Raw genomic sequence first — 23,495 nt, forward strand, 5'->3', positions numbered from 1 at the left:
CTTTAGGACCCTGAGCATTCAGAGGGAATTGAAAGGGTGTCGTTTACACGGATCCTCTGTGCTGCTGCTTTAAAAAAGTGGAGCTGGGAAGCAGCCAGCATGGGCTGTGAGGAGAAGCGGCCAAACCAAAAGTGCCGACTCCTCTCATTTTCACATCCACGTGAAGCTGATGGGAAGAGACAAGTGATAAAAACCGGGTGAACTGGGAATCGGGGAGGCAAATGGTGTTCCTGGTTCTCAAAATAGGAACAAGGCCACAACATTTCGATCTGATTGTCAGCCCCTAAAACAGTTCCAGATAAATAGGATTTCACCAATACCTTATGAATGAATGAAGCTCCTCTTTCCCGGCCATAGAGGTCCATACAACAATGTCAGCTAGCTCAAAGCATCTACATTTGGTAAGCACCCAAACTCCAGAGTACTTTTAAATTTAAATCTATATGTACACACACACACACACACACACACACACACACACACACTTTTTTAAAGGCAAAGCAAGTTCAGTATCTATTCCTAAGACCCATGAATTCTGAAAATCAGAGCTAAATCCACTTCTACAGGAATACAGAAAAATCAGGAAGCCTGTATAAAATTATAGATTTTAATTTTTTTTCTGCTCATCTGGAGTTTTGAATTGTTCTACCGAGAACTTGTATAATTATTTTAATAAGACACAATGACTTTATGCTAAGCTGGAATTTAAAAACCACACTGTAAATGCCCACACAAGTTCTCACATATTCAGAATCAGGCATTTCTTATACTTATTGCTAAATTAGAAACGTCTACCCTGTGTAGTTGCCAATACCCTTGTCACAGCAATGGCAATGCCACTGAGGAATGCTTAAAACCGCTTGCCAACCTCTTAGGGAAAGTTAAATTCTACTCCTTATTCATATGTGCTTAGCTGAGGTGAAATATTAAGGTACCTTCACCTTCTCAATAGGAATAAAGCCTAAAGTCAACTTTTCTCTGCAGTAGTTCATTCATTCGATGTTTGTATAGCTCTGTCATAGATTAGTTTGGTATATGAAAATTTCCTATGGATGAATCCAAGAACTTATCTAAAACAAAAAACGAAAACCTCACTAATAACAAAACATGAATAAGCAAGCCAGGGCTCTCTGTGGAAGGGTGCACATGCTCCTCCTTGGCATTCAACTGAGGGAAATGGGGAGGGCCTTTTACTCTACCTCCATATCTAAAAGCAGTAAGTGAGGGGGTCCTGTGTTTCCCAACATCCTTCTACATAGTGTTGAAAGTAAGAAATACTGAAAAGTGATTCTGACCTAGAGAGAGGAAAGCAAGCAACCACAAAGCAAAGAGTAGGTGAGGGGTCAGAGTGCCACTAGAACCTGGGTGCTTCTTCCTTTCAACCTCTCATGTTTTTTAGGAACCCTGAAAAGAGATGAAGAAGGGAAGGAAGGTAGAGCAGAAGCACTAAGAAAGAATCTTCCTGAAAGGGTCTTAAGGTTTTCCCCATGCCTGCCCACCCATTAACCCCTAAATGCATATATTCTGGTTTAATTTTCGTGACTGGGAGGGCATGACCTTCAGTTTGCCCTACTCATACAACTGTGGCACTCAACAATTCAAGCTTGGGTGTCTCTCGAATGCTCTTGTTTCTTTGCATCGTATCCTAAATGCTGCAGCTGTTACTCTGACAAGTCCCTATGCTAGCCCTGTGTTGTGTGAAATCCCAGTGTCCCTTTTGACAGTGTGAGGATAAGTTCTCAGTAACAGATGTTACACAAGTGAAATTGTCCTTCCTGGAACATTTGTTTGACGCTCCCCTGCTGGAATGTATCACCCGTGGGGACAGAGACTGTCTTTTCACTCTTGCAGAATTCTCTGTGCCTGCACAGAGCCCAGGCCAGGCTGGAAGCACAGTATGATCTCTGGAATGCTCTTCTGTGACTGTGGAGAGATGACCCACCTACACCACCTCTTCTGTCCCTTTGCCCTGTATTGTGGCTTCTCTTTTTACTATTACCAACAACTTTTGTTTGTTGAGCACATTTATGTTTACACAGTGTCCTTACGAACACATATTCGAATGGGACTATGATCTTGATATATCATCTTCAGTGGCTTTAACCAGCAGTGGGGGAAGGTTAGGAGCGGGGCTGGGCCTGTGACTTACCGCCACTTCCACTGACTGCATGGAGAGGTCACATGGTGGCTTCAGGGCCTTGGGCCTCGTGGCGTACCAGAAGGTGGTGATGGCTGCAAATGCTCCAAAGCCCATAAGCGTGTTGGTCGGAAGGGTGCGCACGTACTGCCGGATGTCAACCAGCTCTGGCATTCGAAAATACCGGAACAATTCGTGAGCTTGCATGGTCCTGGGTTGGTGGTTCCCTAGGTCGAATTCTGTCAGAGGAGAAAATGTCACATTCATTACAGAGAGAAAGGCCTCCTCACAAGAATCCCCAGAGGCTGTGGCTGGTGACCCAGCAAGGCATTCAGCCCACAGCCTGATGGCCCGTGGTCCAGGTCTTTCCCCGGTTGTCAAGTTTCATTTTTCTAAAAACACATTAGGAATTCGTTTCTGTTCCATTTCTCCATTATCTTGTGTTAAAAAAGAAAGAAAAAAAAGGTGCTATTTTGCTTTTATTAACCACATTAAAAATATTTTACTTATGAAGAATTCTTACCACAAGATGCTCAAGTAAGTGGCAAAAGTATCTACTTTCTTCCAGGATATTATATCTCTGTTCTCTTCCAGCTAACCAAATACACCCCACTCTCTTTACCAAAACATGAGTGCAGAGATCAGACAAGCCCAAACCACCTAAAGTTGTCAGTTCCAACAGGTCTCAGAACAAGTTCCTCAACTGGTAAAACAGACCGATCCAAATTTCAAAATGTCTCTCACCTTCCTGGAACACTCTTCACACCACAAAAGTGGCACACAGATGCTGAACTCACAGATGGCCATTCTGACTAGATCATTTTCTTTGATATTCCCCAAGATGTTATATATAAAAGAAATGAATAAATTAGTGTCCATAAACTTTAAACCAGATATCTAGAAAGAGATTATCACATAGTGTTTGAGAAAAGGTATAAATTAATATTTAGGATCCAAGGTTCTGGGATTAAATCTGGCCTCTTCAGCTTATAAGCTGTATGATTTTGGACAAACTACTTTAGCTCTCTGTACCTTAGTTTCTTTATCTATAAATGGAGATGAAAATAGTACCTATGTCACTGGATGTCCATAACTACTAAATGATTCAAATAAATAGCTTAAGATGATGCCATACCCCAGAAAATGCACAAAAAATGGTAGATATTGCTATTATTTTCCTCGACCAACATTGTGATTAATCTGGAAGGCACAATGGTAATAAAAAACAGTGCTTGCCTACTGTTTGCAAACAAACTTAAGAAGTCAAAACACACAGAAGAAAATCAGATGAATAGCTTGATATATGTCAAAGCCCCAAATTTAATGTTATAGACTATATATATACATGTATGTATATATATAATGTGTATTATGTATATTAGTCTAAAAAGTAAATGTGCACTACAGATAATAAATGAGAATAATTCTAGCAGGAAAACTATTGATGAGTAACTGTTCTGATTGGCAGCAAAGGGAAGGAAATAATAGTGAATGAATTGAAAGCCTTTTCTCTGGCAATTCCAATAAGTGTTCACACTTAAACTCTAAGTTCCTGTGGTACTTGTGAGCTACTTAATATATATTCCTTTAAATAGCTAGGTCATAAGACTGAATAGAGTTTTCTTCTCTTAAATATAGAAATCTTCTGTATAAATTCAAATCGATACTACTACATATTTTTTCAAAAAGTAGCAGAATATCAAATTGCTTTTACTGACCGATAATATCATAGGACCCAATATAATGCTTGGGTTAACAGGGCTCTGGATAAGATGTGCACACATGCGCGCACGCACACACACACACGCACACACACACGCAGAGGGAATTTCAAGGTTTAAATGACAAGAGAGAAAGAACAGATAAGCAAATGTCTTCAGGTCAAAATTCTGGAGAGAAAGCTCCAGCACTCACAAAACCACTCACCATCTGTGTCACCAACAGCTGACTGCTAGGTGACACACCACTGCAGAAACAGAAAAGGGCAGCAGGCTGGGGGTGGGGCGGGGGCTGGAGGCACTCGGCTGGCGCTTGCCTGGCCTGCCAAGGTCTTTCAGGGCACCAGTCACATGCCGAATCCTACACTGCTGCCCACTGGGCTAAAGGTAACTAGCAGACAAAATCCATACTTGACTTCTCAGGAGAAGAGGGGGTGGAGGATGGGCCAATGAGGAGATGGGAGCAGAGTCACCCCATTGCTCCACCCATGGGCAGGGACCAGCATCAGTGAGTGCTGCTGCCAGTACCAGTTCTGCAAACAGACACTGTTTTCTTTCTGCTTAGCTTCCCAGTAAGAGGAGACAATGGGCATATATATATATATTTTTTTTTTAAACCACTGAAATGAAATAGGAAGTGGGGTGCTTTGCCTAACCAACATGAGACATACTCAGAAAGAAACAGATTGCCAAGAGTGCATTCACCACAGATTTATTCTAGATGAATTCATAGGAATTGTGCTATTCCCGTCACTTTGCACATCTGAGCGCCTAGGTTGTATAGGGCACAGTACTGGGAGCTGGGGCGACTATACCAGCGGCCACGTGTGGCCTTCAATGGGCTATCTACTAGGGAAGACAAAAAATTAAACAAGCAAGGTCCGCCAGGCATCAAAAGTGTCTTTCCAGACAAACTGTCCAAACAGTACTGCAACTCAACAAAGACAACAACCTTGTGAATGTAATGTGCAAACCTGCCCTGTCCTCAAATCATTCCACCTTTCAGTTGTCTTCATCACCCTTCAATCTGAATAGGAATTATTCACCCCTTACACCCCCCACCCAGGTCCTTCTCTTGTCTCTCCCCAAAGTTTCTGCAGTAATTCATGGGGGCTATCCAATAGAATCCCATCCCTGAGTGAGAAGAGCAAATGATTCCTTTCCACACAAATACAGTCATACACAGGGGATTAATTTGTTCACTTAAAGCAGCAGCAGCCAAGCTACAGAATGCACTATATCAACAAGAAAGATTATTAAGTCTGAGAAGAAAAACTTTTTAAAAAACCTTCAGAAAACTGCAGACTGAATGGCTCACATGTAAGAGTATTTTATTAGATATTAATCTGTAATACTAAGCATTTAAATCCAGCCAAATTCCTACCTTTAGTGGGTGATAGTGATAAACTATTGGAGTTTTTAAGCCATGCCCCTCAGTTGGCAGTCAGGTAACAAGCTACAAACCAACTTCAATGAGCAAATTGGTTAATACTGTACAATGGAAAACTACATATAAAGAACTAAGACAATACCCCATTTTGAGCCATGTGAAAAACAACTCTCATGCAAGAAACTGACAGCACAATCTTTCCCCTTCTATTTATCTGCTATTAAGAAAAAGAAAATGAGATTGGCAATAAATAGTCTTAATGTGCTCTATGTGAATATAAACACCATGCTTTGAGTCTCTAAGAAATATTGATTTATGTACTTGCTAATAAATGGTTAAAACTCACAAAAGGATTCTACTCTGTTTTCAATGGTGTTCTAGTTGGAGGTTTTTTTTTTTTTTTTATTCTTTCAAAAGCAAATTTCCATATCGTCATCTAAGGAAGTTTATAGCCCAGGCTTATAAATCACCCTGCTGCTATTTGCTAAGAATATGATTCAACTGGCGTAAAGGTTTAGGAAGCCAGTATTTCTCAGTTGTGAACACACAAGTCTATTGACAGCTAGTTTCTCCCTCTACAGCTATTCTTGGGCATCCTTCCTCCCCTTACTTACAAAAAGTGAATTTGCTCAGCTGGGTCTTTTGAATTGCCTATAAAGTAATTCAAAAATAAAGTCTAAAACTACAGAATCATAGGGAAGGTAACAATCATCAGGAAAATCTGGCACAAGCCCAGATACAAAGAACTAGAGCAGAGGATACCTTTGAATAGACATGGGTAGAAAAAGAGGGAGCATCTTACTGGAACATCACAATAGCACAGTGATGACGAGGAAAATAAGGCCAGAGACTTAAAAGGCTTCCCCAAGGTGTCTTCAAGATCAGGAGACTAACCTGGCTCTAAATCCAATCTACGCGAGTGATTCCTAACTTCTGCTGGGCCACTGACCCTGTACCCCATGAACACCCACATGATGACCTTGCACATAGGGTTTGCAAGTCCCCTTTAGCCAGTCCAGTTAAGAAACCATGAAAACAGGTACTCAGGGTCCTTCCAGCAGGAACACTCCATGGTCTAGAGATCCACATCTGAAATCCACCTAAACTCCCAACGTCTTACATAAGTGCCAGCACTTGCTCTATCACCCTGGCCTCTCTGCGCATATGCATTCATGGCCCACTGTACACAAAGGTTCACCTCCAACCAGAGTTTGTATTATGAAGAAAGTGACTCGGAGCCAGAGGTAGACTCACAAGGGCATCACTCTTCAAGGACACACATGGACACACTAATGCACACACACACAGACACACACACAACACAGTTCCTGTAATTCCGTAGACTTTTACTTACATTAGCATTTTATTTTCTTCCAGTCATTTATAAACAAACAAAAAAAAAAAAACTGAAACAGGTGCTCTGAACGTTCCTCTCCTTCTGAAGTTCCTCAATCTTTCATCAAGCTGAATAATAGCAGTCTGAATGAATATTTCACTAAGAAAACAGACCTGAAACAAACCCACATAAATAGCAATCTTGCCCTGGCAGCAGCAAATTAAGAAATTCTGACATCTTTCCTTAATGCAGCAAGCCAAGCTGGCAAGATACTGCCACTCCTTGCCCCATCTCCTCCTCTGTACAATAGGCTATTTACAGAAGGCTGAAAGCACCCCCTTTGTCCTACACGAGCTGGGCAGAGCTTGGGCCTCTGGGAGGAACAAGAGAGCAGCAGCCAGGCCATTTGCTGGTCTTTCAATTTGCCACTCCAGAACTGTTGGATTCTTGCTCCTTCACCCCAGCTGGCAAGTCACCTAAAGCTAGATTTGTTTAAGTCACCACCTCCTGAACCAAAAGAGCAGTCAGGCTGTCCTTAGAGAGAGGGAGGCACTGAAGCTCTAGAGAGATGCCAGCATCTCCCAGTTAGAGAGGAAGGCAGAGGTCACTGTCCAAACCCATGCCACATAGGGAACGCTGCCGTGGTACTGCTGCCCCCATTATTAGAAGGAGAACGAGTATTTGGGTAACTTTGAGACCCCATGCACCAATAAGCTTGTAGGGCTGGGTTGTGGCTCAGTGGTAGAGAACTTGCCTAGCATGTGTGAGGTACTGGGTTCGATTCTCCGCACTGCATATAAATAAATGAATAAAATAAAGATCCATCAACAACTAAAACATTAAAAAATAAATAAAAAGAATGGAAAATGTTATAAAAAAAGAAAAAAAGAAGCTTGTAGTTCCACAGAGAATTAATTATTCCCATCCACTGCCTTGGGGCTTTTCTTCTCAACTAAGTACAATAAACCTTAAACCAGTGGGTTTTTAATTTTCATTAAAGGGATTCAATGGATTACCAATTCAATTTCCATGAAGATTAAAAAAGGAGGAACAAAGCAAACAAAGGCAGCCCTGTTTTCACAGACTTGATTTCATGAACTTTTCAAGTCAAGTTGAATACTTCAACGCTCACATCACTTGCTACTCACCCCTCCTAAAGTCATCAGAGAAAGAATGGGACACACCACTTTCAAACACAAGCATAATACAATGTTATTTTTTTCTAACAAATAAGATAAGGGTCATACCTTTCCCATTCATACTGGCCACAGGTAACAACTATTATATGTGCCCCTGCCAAAATAAAAGATCCCAAATGCGACATGTCCAACTTGAAAAGAAACATTTTTAGAGATGTAGATGAAATATCCAAATATTTACTTATGGTAGCTTCCATATTCATTCAGCTCCATAGACATTTAAGTCACCTGACAAATTACTTCGGAAATAGTTTTTTTTTTTTTTTTAATTCACATTCCATTAATATTTTATTCAAATTCTTTAAACATGAATGTTCAAATAAGGTCTTAGGTATCTTTAACGTCACTTTCTGAGGCATCTGTTTTCTGTGTGACGCATCACATATTTCTCTTTCATTTAAATTAGGTTGAAGCATTTTCTGAAATCATGTATGTACCTATTACTGAAAAAAAACCTCTCCCAAGTCACAAGAACTTATTTAAATAGTAGGAGAGGACAGAATTTTGTCCTGTAGATCCACAATTACATACCTAAAACTCATGCTTCATTATTTAAACTATTTTTTTTAAAAGATTTTATAACAATATCCAACTCTTGTCTTTGTATGTTCAAATCCCAAGAACTAATTACCCTACTAGTTTTATATTTCTTTGTCTTAGGAAGAGTCTAATTCAGTGATTTTTTTTTTTTTTAAACCTCTACAAGGACCCAAGACTAGGATTGGCTGATACGGTTTCAGGACAAGCTACTTTCTCTACCTGATGCTGTTCAAAGAAAGAAGCTGACAGTGCACCCCGTAATATGAGCACTTTGGTAAGACTTTAATATTAAGGCTGATAAAGTATTTTGAGGAACCCTTCTCTTATATTGGGGTCTATGAATTATTTCACATGGAGATGTGAGTACAAACTGAATAAAATTGGCAGACCCATTCTGGAAGCTTGTAAGTAGAACATTTAATACACAGATAAAAGAGTGCATAGCAAGGTAGCAGTTAGTGCAGAAGAAATCTTGCAAGGGAGCATTCACTTTCCACCCCAGCTACGTGGAGGAAGTATGTGACCAGCTGGCCCTCAAAGGATGAGTGTAGTCTTAGAAAATGGGAAGGGGTGGACAGGAAGGTGGTTTGTGATCTACCAGTCGGACATTTCAGGGGCCTTCCTTCCTGTGTAAAAAGAAAGTGTCTCTTCTGCTCCTCCAGGCCAGAGGGGCTACCCTGCAGGGGCCCCGACAACACTGCTACAGGGCGGGTGCCAACGTGCATGCACCTCTGCTCTTCCTTGGCTCTCCTGTCCTTGGTGCCCCTACCGTCCTTCTTCTCCCAAACCTGGCTCTCCTGCATTCCCCCTCCCCCTCTGCCCCCTTCACCTACAATCCATCCCTGATCCATTTTGTAATGCTTGAATCCAACCCAAACAGGTCAGAGGTCACTTTTTTTTTCTTTTTTTAAATTATTTTTGTAGTTGCCGATGGACAGCATGCCTCTTGTTTTATTTATTTTTATGTGGTACTAAGGATTGAACCTAGTGCCTCACACATGCTAGGCAAGTGCTCAGGCCACTGAGCTACAGCCCCAGCCCAGAGGCCAGAGGTCACTTTCTTTAACAAATTCTTACACACTTCCCTCAGAGAAAAGCAATTAGTCCTTCCTCTGAATTCTAGCAACACTTTATTCGCAACCCTTGTATGATACTTAGCACCTCCTGTTTTATGCTGATGGTGGGTGACACTCAGTAACTCTAGCTGCTTCTCTGCTTTCCTGCCATCGGCCTTAACACAGTGCCTAGCCCCAAACAGGGACTTGAGGAATATTTACTGAGTCATGAGTGGCCCTCTGTGATTCTGACCATTTCTCTACTTTATGCCACTAAAGGATGTATTTATAGAACAGTGATTCTCCAAAGAGGAAGGGGACCCTCAAAGCATTTCCAAATTTCAGTATTCTCCTTCCCTGCCCCTCCCACCCCCCAGAATTGCTGTGAGTCCACATACTAGAAAAGAGTAAATAGCATTTCCTGGGTGGTGGGTTGGGGCAGGGGCAGCTAGCAAGACAATGATTTAAAGCCTGCATGAAAGTATTCTCTTGCCCCAGTACCACGATGTTTCATGTTTCTCAAATTGCTTTGCTTATGTATAATGCCATCCCAAGAACTCTGTCAACACTAAGAGGCTAGCAGGGTCCTCTTCTCCTTAAAGACATTTAGACACACATTTAGACATGTGACTGCTGATTAGCTTAAAACAAATCAAGGCTTTTCATAGGGAGGGGAAGAGCTCCCACTAGCACCTTTCTTAGGTAGAAAAGCAAAGGCCAGAAGCACTCGAACCCGGAGAGTCACACAGAGCTGGCCAAGTCTGTGAGTGAGTTTTGTTCCAAGGCAGCAAGCAAGGCCATGTTTCTTCTAGCACAGGACCAGGAGTGCCATGTGAGGCTCTGGAAAGGAGACTGCTTCCAAAACACTGAGAGTGCTGGGTGGGTGGCTCTCCCAGATGTAAGGAATGCTGGCAATAGGACCTGCCCAACATGCTCCAGAGCCATAAATAACTAAACAAACAAACCATATAGCTCCCCTCCCTCCTCTCTTTACACGCAGATAGATACAAAGAAGACTTTCATGGACTTCCACCTGGGAGAATGATAATTATCATTTGGACATGCCTGACGAAGATATCCAAGTCATGTGAAAGCCTTTGTGCAGGACAGCAAGGTTAGATTTCTAGGAGATGCATTTATGAGGGAAAGCTTCCATTCAAAAAAATTCCTAAGAGAAGGAAGTTTCTTCCATTTGCCTTCAAATACTGATTTAACACTACTCCATGATTTCTGTCTAAATATCATGGCAAGGCAGGGAAGTTTACTGACAAGAGTTGGAGAAGGACTGGGCCTGGACAGAGGAGCCAGTCTCAGCCCAGCTTCAGTGGCTAGAGATAAGACATGTTCAATGGGTTGGCCCAGCTCCTCTGCAAGAAGCAAGACAAGAAGAGCTTCTGGAGACTTCCCACTCACCAACTGGAATGAATAGGGCATGTCATTTCAGCTGACGTCTGGCATAGGGAAGAAACCTCATTATGTCTATACAACCACATGTTGAAGGACATGACACCATGGTCTAAGATGTTAGGCAAGATGACTAGTCTGTGACTATAATAGCTAGAGAAAGAAAATTCCTTTTGTCACTAAAACAATCCAGGAGAACAGATCCTTCACCTTACTGGACAGGGGTAAGCCACAAAGGAAACCCTGAAATAAGAGGCCCCATTGAGAGGAGGAAGAGCAACTAGTCAGAGAGGAGATACCATGTCCTTTCATGATAGCCTGGGCTGGACCACAGTTAGGCAGGAACACTTTTCCACTGAGGAGCTGGGAATGGGCAATAAGGTCCATTTGTTTGAGAAACTTCCCACAAAGAAGGGAACTATGTCGTGGGGTCTTCTCAGGTGCTTTCTAGTGGCACCTATGGAAATAAACAAAACAGAAACATGGGGAAAATCCTAGACTCCAAGGCAAAAAGATCCCATTCCAGGTGCTGGCTGTGCCCCATCTGATGCACAATCATGACCCTTTCCTCGCCTGTATGGGCTTCAGGGGGCTAAGAGACTGCAGGGGAACCAAGGTAAGCTACATGCCCCTTCCATCAGGAGCATCTCCAAGACTGTAAGAAAAGGCAAAGGACAGCCAGGACTAAATCAACAGGATCCCAGAAAGCCCCAGGTAACAGTGCATAAGAAGAAAACAGTCAATAACTAAAATCATCAATGCTCTGTGGTAGGACTACGTGTCTCCCCCTCCTCCTTCTACTACTTCTTACTACTACTACTATTTTATAATTCTTTATAGTTTGCTTTACTTTTTCCTAATTTTTAATTGTGGCAAATATATCACACAAAATGTCATATTAACTATTAACCGTATTAACCGTAAAATATTTCTTAAGGTAAATAAGATATAACTGGGTCAGTCCAGTTAATTTCCTCTTGTATTTCTATATTTCCCACCTGCTCCACAAAGGCTTTAGGGTGGTAACCAGTCCTCGTTAAAGAATGACAGATGGGATATAAACCCCTCCCAGAAAACACATATCTAAGCTCTCACCTTCTGTCCTGTGTTGGGCCCTGGCTCACCACTGACCAGGTTAGCAACTTCCTTTGTCCCTTGGAAAAAAGATCTCATTGCAAATACACAAATAATCCTCTGAAAATTGTAGGGGATAAGAAAACTCTCAGTATCCCTTGCACAGGGAAGGCCATCGCCTTGAAGAAAAAGCATCGACAGTGTTTTCTCCACCTTTGCCAAGTTTAGGATATCAATGGAGACAAACACACCTACGAGAGCAAACCCACCCATATAAGATGGGGGACGATAACCTCAGAAGTGAATGCTGGGGGCCTGGTGCTCCCTGGAGGAGGGAGAAAGCACACTGTATGGGCTGGAGGTCAGGACCAGGGCTCAGAGCTGAGGGTGAAACCAGGCCAAATCTAAACAGGCAGAGACATGTGGGGGTGGGGAGACCCTTGAAGGCCAGACCATGCTAGGAGCAAGGAGGTGGGCAGGGGAAGCCAGTGTCATTAGGCAGAGGCCAGGACAGCATCCTTGTCAACAGAGGCTGGTCCTCGCGGAGGGGTGTATAGCTTATATATCCCTCCAGGTCCCTGCCAGGGCTCAGACCAGTGTGGGAGATGGAGAACACACCCAGTCCTTGTCCTCAAGGAACCCACACAGCCCAGCAGCTCACAGAGGTCGCAGCTATCAAATACCAGTGACCTGGATAAGGAGGCTGAACAGGACACAAGGTTGGGTAGGGTTACTTACACCTCTTAAAATAGATCAAGGTTTCAGAGTGAGCCCTGAACTAGAGAAATGGCTTGGCGGAACAGGTGTGAGAAGCAGACAGAACACAAAGACTGACTTCTACCCAGAGAGAAAAGACCAGCTACTCTCAAGGTTGGAGAAGTCACTTTTCAGTATTTACAGATTTCAACAGGTAACTGTGGTTCCTTTAATCCATTTTATCCTGCTGTCCCAGATATGGAACACCTATGAAAACTTAAATACAGCATATAATATGCAATATAATTATATGCTAATATAATTATTATAATAAGAATATGATTACATTATAACATAATAATTATACCAATATCAATATAATATATATAAGCCTTAGCTTATGATTTCCAATTGCCTTTAATGCACCTGTGTTAGTTTTGTTGAAATAGTCACACAATTGAAAACTTGAAACTTTATGGGTAAAAAGCAGAAGCAAATGAAATCTACAGAATGTTGGTATGTGGTAAGGTTCTTCAGGACTCACAGGGCATTTAAGGAAATGGGACAACAGGAGAGACAGAGAAAAGGTTAAGCAGGATTTTGCTCATTGTATGGGGAGGGATAAGAGAGGTACTGGCAATATACTAGGATGTGAGTTAAAATTACACAGAGATTTAAGGTAACCATCAGAAGCAGTAACTGGCCCTGGGAAGCCTAAAAGCAAAACAAATCTAACAAGTTGCATAAGATTATAGAATAATAACACAGAGAAAGAAGAGAGAGGAGAGAGAGGAGAGGGAGGAGAGGAGAAAAGATTGTTCTGTTTGGTCATGACCTGCTCTGAATAGGTGACATTAGCTTTGGGTCTCTATATTCCTTTTAGGCTTTGTTTCAATTTTTATTCTGAAAAGTTCCAAGTCTTATTCAATAGTAGCCAAAGTACAATAAAACTACCATGTATCCATTATCCGTGCTTCTTATTTGATCAAAATCAACATTTTGTTAAAATGGTTTCATTATATCCATGTTTTTAAAAAAGTTTTTAAAAGCAATCTCAAACATACTGTCATTCAGATGATACTTCTGAGGTCCGACAGTTCTATGAATTTACAGTTCAGAAAATCATTTGTGTAACAGTAAGACTGGCACATGTATGGTATCCTGCCAACTGCCCCCAAAGGTTTAAACAAAGGAGACCAACTTAAACACTGATTTAAAGCAGTTAACCCAGAATGATATTTAATTGTCAAGCATGTAAAAGGTCCTTATATTCCATTTGCACATATTCACTAAGTATCCACTATATGCCAAGCACAGCTCCAGTCTTGGGAGATAAAACAGAGAAAAAGAAAAAGAGAGAGAGAGAGAGAGAGAGAGAGAGAGAGAGAGAGAGAGAGAGAGAGAAAATATCAATCTTACTGAGGTTTCCACATTGTTAGGTTTTTCTCCTGAAGTCAGAGACTCATTCTAACATGGATCACAACCTAGTTTCTAGAGAGGAGTTTCAGTTTCTAAACCCCACACATTGAGTCATCTTCTTTGTAAAATTGGCATTCAGAGGTCTCTTGCCATGTTGCTGGTAGAAAAAGATTGAACTTTCCATTTCTTTAAACTTGTGATAACACAATCCAATTATTAATAAATACAAGCATCCCTGATATTTAAATAGTTTCCATAACCTGTATATGTACAGTCCCCAAATATTTTCTGAATATTGTAAAGCAAGTAAGAAATTAAATGAAGTAAAAAAAAAAAAAAAGAAAGAAATATCTATGGAAGTTCTAATATTTCCATCCTGTACCCTAATTGGTGGTCTGGCTGCCTCTGCAGAGTGAGTGTGCCCCATGTTGAGAACTATCTGTCAGGCTTCTGTTGATCACCTGCCTGGATGGAGTCACTGTCAGTTTCCTCCTATGAGCAACTCTATACAAAACTGCTAACTGCAGCTCTGCCACATCTGAGAGGCAAAACCACTGAGTCTGTCAAAAGAACTCACATCTAGGGGTGAGACAAAGATTCAGCATCAGCCGGTGACCAAAAGAGACATTCTGGAGAGGGCAACCGTGCTGGTGACTCTCACTAGTCATTTTGAAGGAGTCAAATGGACTGGGATAGCTGTTCCGGAGGAAGAAGAATCTAAGCAATGGGGCCACACGGGACTCAGAGATTGGCCTCATCTAAGGAGGTCTGTCCTGGTTATCCCACAGCATCAGATCCTACCCCAAGGCTGAGGATCTTCCCCTTGCCTGAGTCTAGAGAGGTCTTGCCATCACCAGCAAGAGAGAAAGGAGAGGAAAACATAGACTGTGCAGTGTTACAGGCTAATCTACGAGGTAGGGCTGCTCAGCTGCACCCTCTGGACTTCTGTTCCATGCTTCATAAGTGCTGGGCTGGACTACTGTGCAGACTAGGTCCCCGCCCACTCCACATGCTGGAACACCTCAGAAGACTGCCTAAGGCACAATGTGCGTGACTGTCCTACAGAGGGAACAAAGAGCTATTTGACCATTTCACTGGTGGCATAGAAACAAGGTACAGTTTTAAAATAGGAATACCAGGTAAATGAAGACTATAGTACAGTTATGTAAGATTATCTAGAATTTGACACTAATCTCCCCTCCCACATCCTGCAAAGCCCGCAGCCACCTGCGTCTAACATAACTGAAACAAAACAGAAATAAATCCCTCAGATGTATTCCTAAACACAAAGTTCACCCCAATGAAGACATAGGTTTTGGTCTTGAGATTTTTCAGTTCCTTGATCTTAACTATAAGATCTAAGTTATGCACAGAATAGACAAACCTGTAACCTTATATGACAAAAAAAAAACAAAAAAACACGTATTCTTGTCAGGGGCCATTTCTGTGGGGCCCTCCGAATGTCTCCTAGGCTCAATCAAACATCAGATAATATGACGTCCTTAGGAGCAGTAAGGTGCTATGTTAGAAGTTGCTGAAAACACAGAAATGACAATGACTAGGTCTCCTACATGCTCTAGGCTTAGAGTGTGGCTGAGGTGTCTATGTGAAGAAGCAAGGTCCACACACATGAAAAGACACATGAAGGATAGAGGCAGGGATGCTATTCAAAATATTTAATAACCAACATGGCCAGACATCAACCAATCAGGAAAGACTCAGGCCACTGCGCCAGACCAGAGGTCAGAAGCTCTCCGGGCAGTGGATGAGCCCTAATTGGTTTCTGAATTAGGGGTGCAGCACCCCGCTCAGCAGTTTTCTAACTAGCACAGGAGTACTTCAACATCTTCACTACCAGCATGGCTGCTGGTGCATTCTGGCTGCATGAATGTCATTGAGCCTCAGGTTTCAGTGAGTGATGGAGCATGAGAAGAGTCTCTGAAGAACAGGGCTCTGAGCAATAAGGTTGGGATGAGGAATGCATTCCACATGGGCCAAGGTGGGCACGTGGGGCCCAGAGGCTCTTCCAGGACACAGGATGGCCAGCGGGGCACCTAGACAGCCCCATACAGTCTTGGGGCACAGACCCTTCAGCCCGGTGCCACCAGCGTGTCTTCTATAAATCACAGCATGTGATGGTTTGGGAGAGGTAGGGAAAACAGCAGGTTGGAGCCAAGCTATAGAAGTCCCAGAACAGAAAAGCTAAATAAAATTTGGGGACTTACAGAAAGGCACCCTGACAGTTCTGCTCCAGAGGGATATAGCCAGAGCTCTGCTCCAGAAAGAGTAGTCACCCTCCCTCCGGCCACCTTTAACTAAAGGCTTTTACTGTCTAATCCAGGGGTGACAGGCTCCAGATTAGACCAGCACCATCTTCAGAGGTTAACTGACCTGGTGATGCTGAGAACGAAAGGAAGAAAAGTGTGTGTGTATTGGGCAATATTGTACAGAGAATGGGCTAGAATAAGCGGAACCTGTGACTTGATGGGATTTCAGAACATAAGTCAAGGACAGCAGTGAGGGCCAGCCATTTCTCAAATAGGCACAGGGCCCAGGAACAAAACTCCATGTGTGTGTCATGTCCAGAGGCGAAGGCAGGTTGTGTAACCTTGGCTGAGTCACCTCTTCTCCCTGCAGCACAATTACTACTTCAGAAAGATGAGTGAGTTGGGCTGCTTCAGAGCTTGGGGTTGTCCTGCAGAGCCTCCAAGGCAGCAAGGGAGACAGAAGATACAACCATATTTGTGTGATCTGTGATTCTACCCATACCCAGCCTCCCCACTTCAACCAGGGTGGCTTTATTCTTATTTAGTTTACGTCTTGAAGTGCCACCTACAATTTCACTGGGAAAAAGAGACTCATAATCACTAGCGATGCTACTTTGCCTTCAAACCCTCCCCCCCAAATTCACAATTCTAATCTCTTGTCCGTTACAAGTTTTTAACATGATCTAGAACATGTGGAGGTCTGTTTCTGGTAAAAGGACTCCAAGAAATGCAGCAGAAAGCAAACCTATGTGTCATGGAAAGGTCAACCTCCTACATAGAAAGCACTGTTCCACCACCTGTGCTAAGCCCGGGTCCCTGTGCACATCTGGAAGGTGCTCTATTCCTCCTGCACACCTGATTGCATTAATCATGTGTCCTGACTGCCCTCCAGGCTTCCAAGACCAAGTTCAAGGGCAGGCAAAGCCTTTTACTTTTTCAATTTCTAAAAAGTCATTACCATATAGCAAATGATAGTGTCATGCACCGAACCAAGCTGAATCAAAATTTGTTGTCTCTTTCAGTACTCTGGTGACACAAAGGGAAAATTCATGGCAGACTGTAAACGAGATGGAGAAAAATCAAGGAGCAATGACACAGGAGGAGGAGACTCAGCACAGTCCTCTTTTGCCACCAGCTGAATAACCTGGAACTTTCCAGCATCTGCTGCACTGAGAATCCTTCTAGTTCTAGAGGTCAGCAGAGCCAAGCAACTAGGGCAGAGGCCCTGAAGTCAGACTGTCTAGGTTCAAATGCTGGAGTGGTCAACTTGACCTCTGAACATTGACTTTTGTAAAGTATGGATAAGAAAGAATGGGACCTACCTTACAAAGTCATTGGGGGACTAATGAGTTAACATATCTGAAGCACCAAGAACAGTGCCTTGACCTGTGAGTCGCTATCATCAATCACCTCTGTGATCCCTAAGCCTGTCCCTGTTCAGGCTGCAGCTACCACTCCTGTAGCTGCCAGAGCCCTGCTTCACAGTGGACAGCTGTGCCTTGAGAGAGAAACTAGTCTCTACTGCAACTTTCTCTTGCTTCTGTTTAATAAATGACATTTAGGACTTTCTAACTTAATGGATATTGAATATTTCTTCCACAACAAACCTCAGGGGAAAGTGCCAATTTCTACAGCAGCCAAAACGGTGCAAATGGACAGATAAGACATTCATCAGAAGTCCCACCCAGAATAAGGAAATGGTCTAAAAGGCAACCCCCATCTTCTACTCTGTTGCCCCAACTTCTTTCAATTTATCTTTCCAAACCATGAAATCCTTATTTCAACAACTTTTCATTAGAACCCAAAAGTCCATAAAAACCCATACACTAATAAAATCAATTTTCAAATCATTGTCAATTTCAAGAGATTTAAAGCAGAACCTGCCTTAATTAAAAAAACAAAAACTAATGAATCTTGGTAAACTGCTTTGAAGTAGTTATTCCTCAATATCCAACAAGGAGAAGTAAATAAAGCATATTTCATAAAGTACATAATGCTGTCATCTTTAAAACTCATTTTTTAAAAAATACATAATAACATAAAGGAAAAGTTCACAATATAATTTGGGTGATTAAAATTGAATTGCCAAATTTTTTGTCTTCAATTAACAATGTATGCTTTAATTTTTTTTAATTTGTAAAGGAAATAAAAAGAGAGAAAATACACCAAAGTGTTATAATAGTACTTAATCTCTGGAAGACCTTTATTTTTTTTTGTATTTCCCCAAATTTCTATCATAAGCATACATTACTTTTATAATAAGAAAAAAAATACAACCTGGGAGGGGGCAAATGGTTTTGATTTAGATATTAGAAAAATTTCAAAGTTTTTATTTGAAACTTGAGGACAAGCAAATAATGCTTGAAGAAAACACCCACGACACCAATATTGAAATCAAAGATTTAGGAATCAGTAATTACATTTGGAGGTAGATGTCACAAGGGCACAGAGCCTTTTCCCACCTCCAGGTGAGTTTCTGTCCAAGGGTGACATCCTTCTAGCCAGTCACACATCAAGGAAAAAGCCATTCTACTTCATCCTCCACTTCTTGGTTCCTCTAAGGTTACAACCGGCTGAACACTGTGTTGTCTCCAACACAGTTAATAACCGGTAAATGACAGGATGTCAAGAACAGGGAAACATTAACACAACTCACTATACCATGACTTTCCCTTCTGCTACTACGTATCACACGTATCACACTAGGATTAAACAAACTAAAATCCCTTAGGAGTTGACATTCAGCATTTTACAAGACGACAATCTCAGAGCTGCGCTCACAAACACTAGTAAAACTGCCTCTGCCTTTAGTTCATAAAGTTGAGCTGCTATTTCAAGGCTTTAAAGTTCTCAGAAGCCCCTGGAAGTACTAACATGTACCTCAGATCAGCTCTGTTCACTGAAAATTCTTCTTCAGACATCAGTGTCAAATATATTTTAACGACCCTCATGTATTTGTTTAAACTGGACTGATGACCCTCAATAAAAATTCTGACATCTTAATTTATCTCCGGGCTGACCCCTGCCTGTTGGAGAGTATGACTTAAAGTCTTTAGGATGTCAGCAGCTTTGAACTGCCTTAAAGGAAATTCTTTTCTATTCTGTAGCACAGGAGCTTTGCACATTGCATCTTCCAAACAAGACTGTCCATAAAATTACTAATGGATTATAAACTAACAGATTTTGGTTATGAGACAGTGAATGCAAAGGAATAATGGGCATCTATTTTAAATGACAAGATGATTCAATAAATTCAACTGATCTTGAAAACTAATAGTCCTTTGAAGTTATGAGTGTAAACACTTAGAAATTACTAGTATTCCTATTCCTCTTTCCAGAAAGCAAATCTAGGAGACAGAAATCTCCAGCTGTAAATGAACTGGATCTTTTCCCAGGCTCTTTCCCTAAACACATAGCCATATTCCACAACACTGTCACACCAAAACTAAAGATGTTGTAAGACTTAGGCATAAGTACAACACTGTAGCATGCTGATATACTTTGAGTTATCCTGGACTTGACTCAGAAGCAAAGAGGTAGCTATGAAAACTCTACCATTATGGTATAAATAGATGGCCTGTCCCTACCTGCATCTGTCACATGTCACCTCTTAAATGTCAAAAATTAAAAAGCCCAGAGATTTGTTTTGAGTCAGGCTGCCTACAATAATAATAAAATTACTACCAAAATATGAATAACAGAGACAGGAAGGAAATATGTCAAATGCTTATAATTATGGGGGAAGGGTGATTTTTAAAAGTCTTCTATATTTACAGTAAATTTAGAAAACAGAGGTTTTCAATATGCCCACATTGTTTTGAGAGGGGAGGTTTTCCTTTTCCAGACACAGAATTTTAGCTCATGAAAAATTTTAGTCTAATGCAGTCTTTTCATGAATGAGGAGTCGTTTTCAGGCTAGGAAGGGATTTTCCCAGTTGAGCCCAAACAAGAAGGAATATCTCACAAGACCTGGTCCTGTTTTCCACTGTATCACACTGCCCTGTCTTGCTCCAGACTGATGGGTTCTTTTTAGCTTTACCTTCTCAAACCCACGCACTCAGGATCATTAACTCAAACTAAGTTTTGGGCAAATATAACCTGCCATGTTTACCTGAAAAGAAATAGAATCAACCAGAAGTTTTTGTTTGTTTTGTTTGTTTGTTTGTGTTAAGTCAATACTTGTTTTCTTTGGGATAATTACAGGTTAAGTTGTGAAAGGTGTGTCAGAAACTATGCAATTGAACCAGTTTCTCTCACATTAATCAAAGTTCAATAACTAAAAGGTACTGATAGATAGTGGGAATACTTTGGATACTAAAGCATCAAGAGGCAGCTTAAAAGTCTTAACCAGGGCACTGGAAGGGCACTTTTGTAATGGCTATACTTAATTAGGCTCCATAACCTTGAGCTTGGGTGGAGTGGGGATAGGGTTTGCAAGCCCTGACATTCAACGCTGATTAGCTGGAGTCTGTCTCTAGATTCTAATCCACGTCTTTATTCAAGTCATCTACCAACGCTGGCCCTCAACGCTACAAAGTGATACGGATGATCTTCGTTGCCCAATTGCAAAAAATGGCCAGAGTGCCTCAAATCAATGATTCTATCACGGCTATGTGCAGGGGCTGTGAACGCTCCTCTGGAGACACCGCGAGAATTTCTACATATGGCAACCGGCTTTTGGTGCTGCCTCTGACCCTCCTGCGAGCGTTCAGCGCAGGGGCCATCGTCGCACCAAGGCACCGTAGTCTAGCTCCACGCGCGGTCTGAGCGCGCCCTACAGACCCTGCCCCTGGGGCAAGAGGGATGCCCGGAGCCGAGAGAACTCCGTTCCGGGTCTGGTAGGACCACCTCCTCGCACCTGGGCTCGGCCTCCTGCTGCGGGCCGGGCCAGGCCGGTCCCCGGCGCCACGCCAACAAGGGGCCGGTCCCGCGGCGCGCGTCCCTCGGATCCGCCGTGCACCAGCCCCGCGGCCGCGCCGCCAGCGGGAAGCGGCGAGCAGGCAACCCCGGCTCAAGCACAGGAAGCAGCACCGACTGGGGCGGCCTGGAAGCTCCGGCTGCCCAGGGAAGCGAGGCCGCAGAGCAGAGACCGGAAAAGAGGAACGTCCCCGGGAGCCTCGAGCTGTTCTCGAGTCCCCGCCGCCCACCGCCTCCGAGGATCGGCCGGGCTGTGCAACCTCAGCCCCGCGCCTCCGCCGAGACCCGGCACCGCAGCGGGAGCAGCCGCGGCCCCGCGCGGCAGGCGCACTCACCTCCTCCGCTAGCCCGGCCGCTCCGCCGGCGGCTGTCACTGCAGTCCACTCCCAGCTCAGCGCCGGGTCCTGGTGCTATTTAAAGAGTCACCACCGCCACTGCCCACTGGCTGCGCCCCCTCGGCTGCCGCGGCAGAGCCAGGCTGCTGTAAGTGCGCGTGCCGCGCCCGCCCCGCCCCACCCGGCAAGTCCTGCCCAGTCCTTCAGGCCCCGCCCCGCAGGCCCCGCCCCCCTGCTGGGCTCGTGAGTTGCTGGCGGGTGGCGGGCAAAGTCACCCGAACTACCCTCCGGTTTCACAATGACTCTGAGAAAGGGCAAAGGGTAAATTGTAGTGCCTCAGCCCCAAAGGCCCGGAAACCGCGAGGTCTGTGATGCCTTGAGGTGGAAGACGTCCTTTTGCACCTTGCACGCCCTGCCACCTGCCCCACTGACTTCTTGTCGGTCCCGGGGTTCTGCTTTGAGAATCTCTCTCTGGTGGTCAAAGATTTTCCCTTTCCATTTTTCTTTGGCACGGACTTAAGCGACCCCTTTTAGCACGATTTCACCACGGTCCCCACACTGACTTTCGCCACAGTCCCTGGCAGGGAAGACCTGTGTGGACTTCCGCAATGTCTTAGACATGAAGCAATCCCGGACAACTCAGGCCCCAGGATACTTAGAGCCAAAGAGACTAGACATTGCTCAAGTGCCACATTCACCTGCTGAGTTCTTTGGTCCTGTCTGCCCTGCTCAGCCTTAGCTGTGCAGTTTTGAGGGATTCTATGGGATGAACTTTTGGGGATTTTTCAGACACCAACGCAATTGTTTTCAGACCCAAATCTCAAATGTTACTTTTCTTCTCAGTTCCTGAGGCCTGCCAGTATCCTTCAGCTCTAATAGTTGTCCAGTTACAGTGGTATTTGCATTGGGCAGAGATCTCTTGTCTAGTACTGCTTTGAATTTGAGGAATGAGAAGAATTATTGTTCCCATAAAGGTCTCTGGTGATAACATACCCCTTACTGGGTGCTTGCTATTGGACACTGCCCATACATGACCCTATCTTCATTATAACTCTATGAGATGTTGCTGTCCTCATTCCCTTTTTACAGAAGGGGAAATAGAGGCACACAAGTTATATGCCAGTTGAGGGCAAGACTACACTTGGAACTCAAAATGGTCTGTCTCCAAAGCATGCACATAGCAACAGTGGGATTATACTGAGGTTTACACTGGTCAAACAGATGTATTCCTTCCAGGCTCAAGTATACTCAAATTGACTCCAGCAAATAACATCATTTTGAGGGGAGGGGCACTGGGGATTGAACCCAGGGTTGCTTTACTACTGGAACACATCACCAGCCTTTTTAAAAAAATTTTAGACAGTGTCTCCCTGAGTTGCTGAGGTTGACCTTAAACTTGAGATCCTCCTGTTTCAGTCTCCCTAGTCACTGAGATTACAGGTATGCACCACTGCATCTGGCTGCAAATAATATCTTAAAGACTTTTTCTGGGTATCTCTAACTTTTCTAGAACACCTGATGACAGCCATTGTATTTGTTTCCTCCACACTGTGCTGGGCTCTGTGATGAGAGCAACCCACACACCAGCAACCTCTGTAACAGCTGGATGCTTCTAGCTCCACTTCAAGATCTGTAACTTCCAGATCTACTCTCTCCTATTTAAAAGAAAAAGAAAAAAACCAGACATTTATTTTTATTAGAGAAAAAGGTTTTATTAGAAATGAATAGACTGTGCAATCCTGTATTGGCTAATCCTTGGTTTCTTTGCTGGGGTCTCTTTCTCCCCACCCATGATTTCATCATTTTATCCTCTCCTGTCCTTTCTTACTTCTTTGACCAGTCTGTCAGACCCAGGGCACCCTCAAGCACTTCCCCTGTTCTGTAGTATATTCATTTCCCAGGGCTATGTAACAAAGTATCACAAATTAGGTGGCTTCAGCAACAAAAATTTATTGGCTCACAGTTCTGGAGACTAGATGTCTGATATCAAGGTGTTTGACAAGGATGG

At 43.1% G+C, this 23,495-nt stretch overlaps 1 protein-coding gene across 2 annotated transcripts in view; it reads right to left on the minus strand.

Annotated features, from left to right (window-relative positions):
• Window positions 1-21,643, minus strand: part of Acsl1 (acyl-CoA synthetase long chain family member 1) — a 60,981-nt gene extending 39,338 nt beyond the window's left edge. For both annotated transcript variants that reach the window (XM_047548904.1, XM_047548903.1), the window contains exons 1-2: window positions 21,488-21,643; window positions 2,150-2,376 (exon numbers count right to left, since the gene is read on the minus strand). In XM_047548904.1, the coding sequence (XP_047404860.1) occupies window positions 2,150-2,344 (195 nt within the window). In that variant the 5' untranslated portion in view covers window positions 2,345-2,376; window positions 21,488-21,643. The remainder of the gene's footprint in view (window positions 1-2,149; window positions 2,377-21,487) is intronic.
• Between the last annotated feature and the right edge of the window lie 1,852 nt (window positions 21,644-23,495).

This window comes from Sciurus carolinensis, chromosome 4 (genome assembly GCF_902686445.1).
Source record: "Sciurus carolinensis chromosome 4, mSciCar1.2, whole genome shotgun sequence".
Taxonomy (NCBI): Eukaryota; Metazoa; Chordata; class Mammalia; order Rodentia; family Sciuridae; genus Sciurus; species Sciurus carolinensis.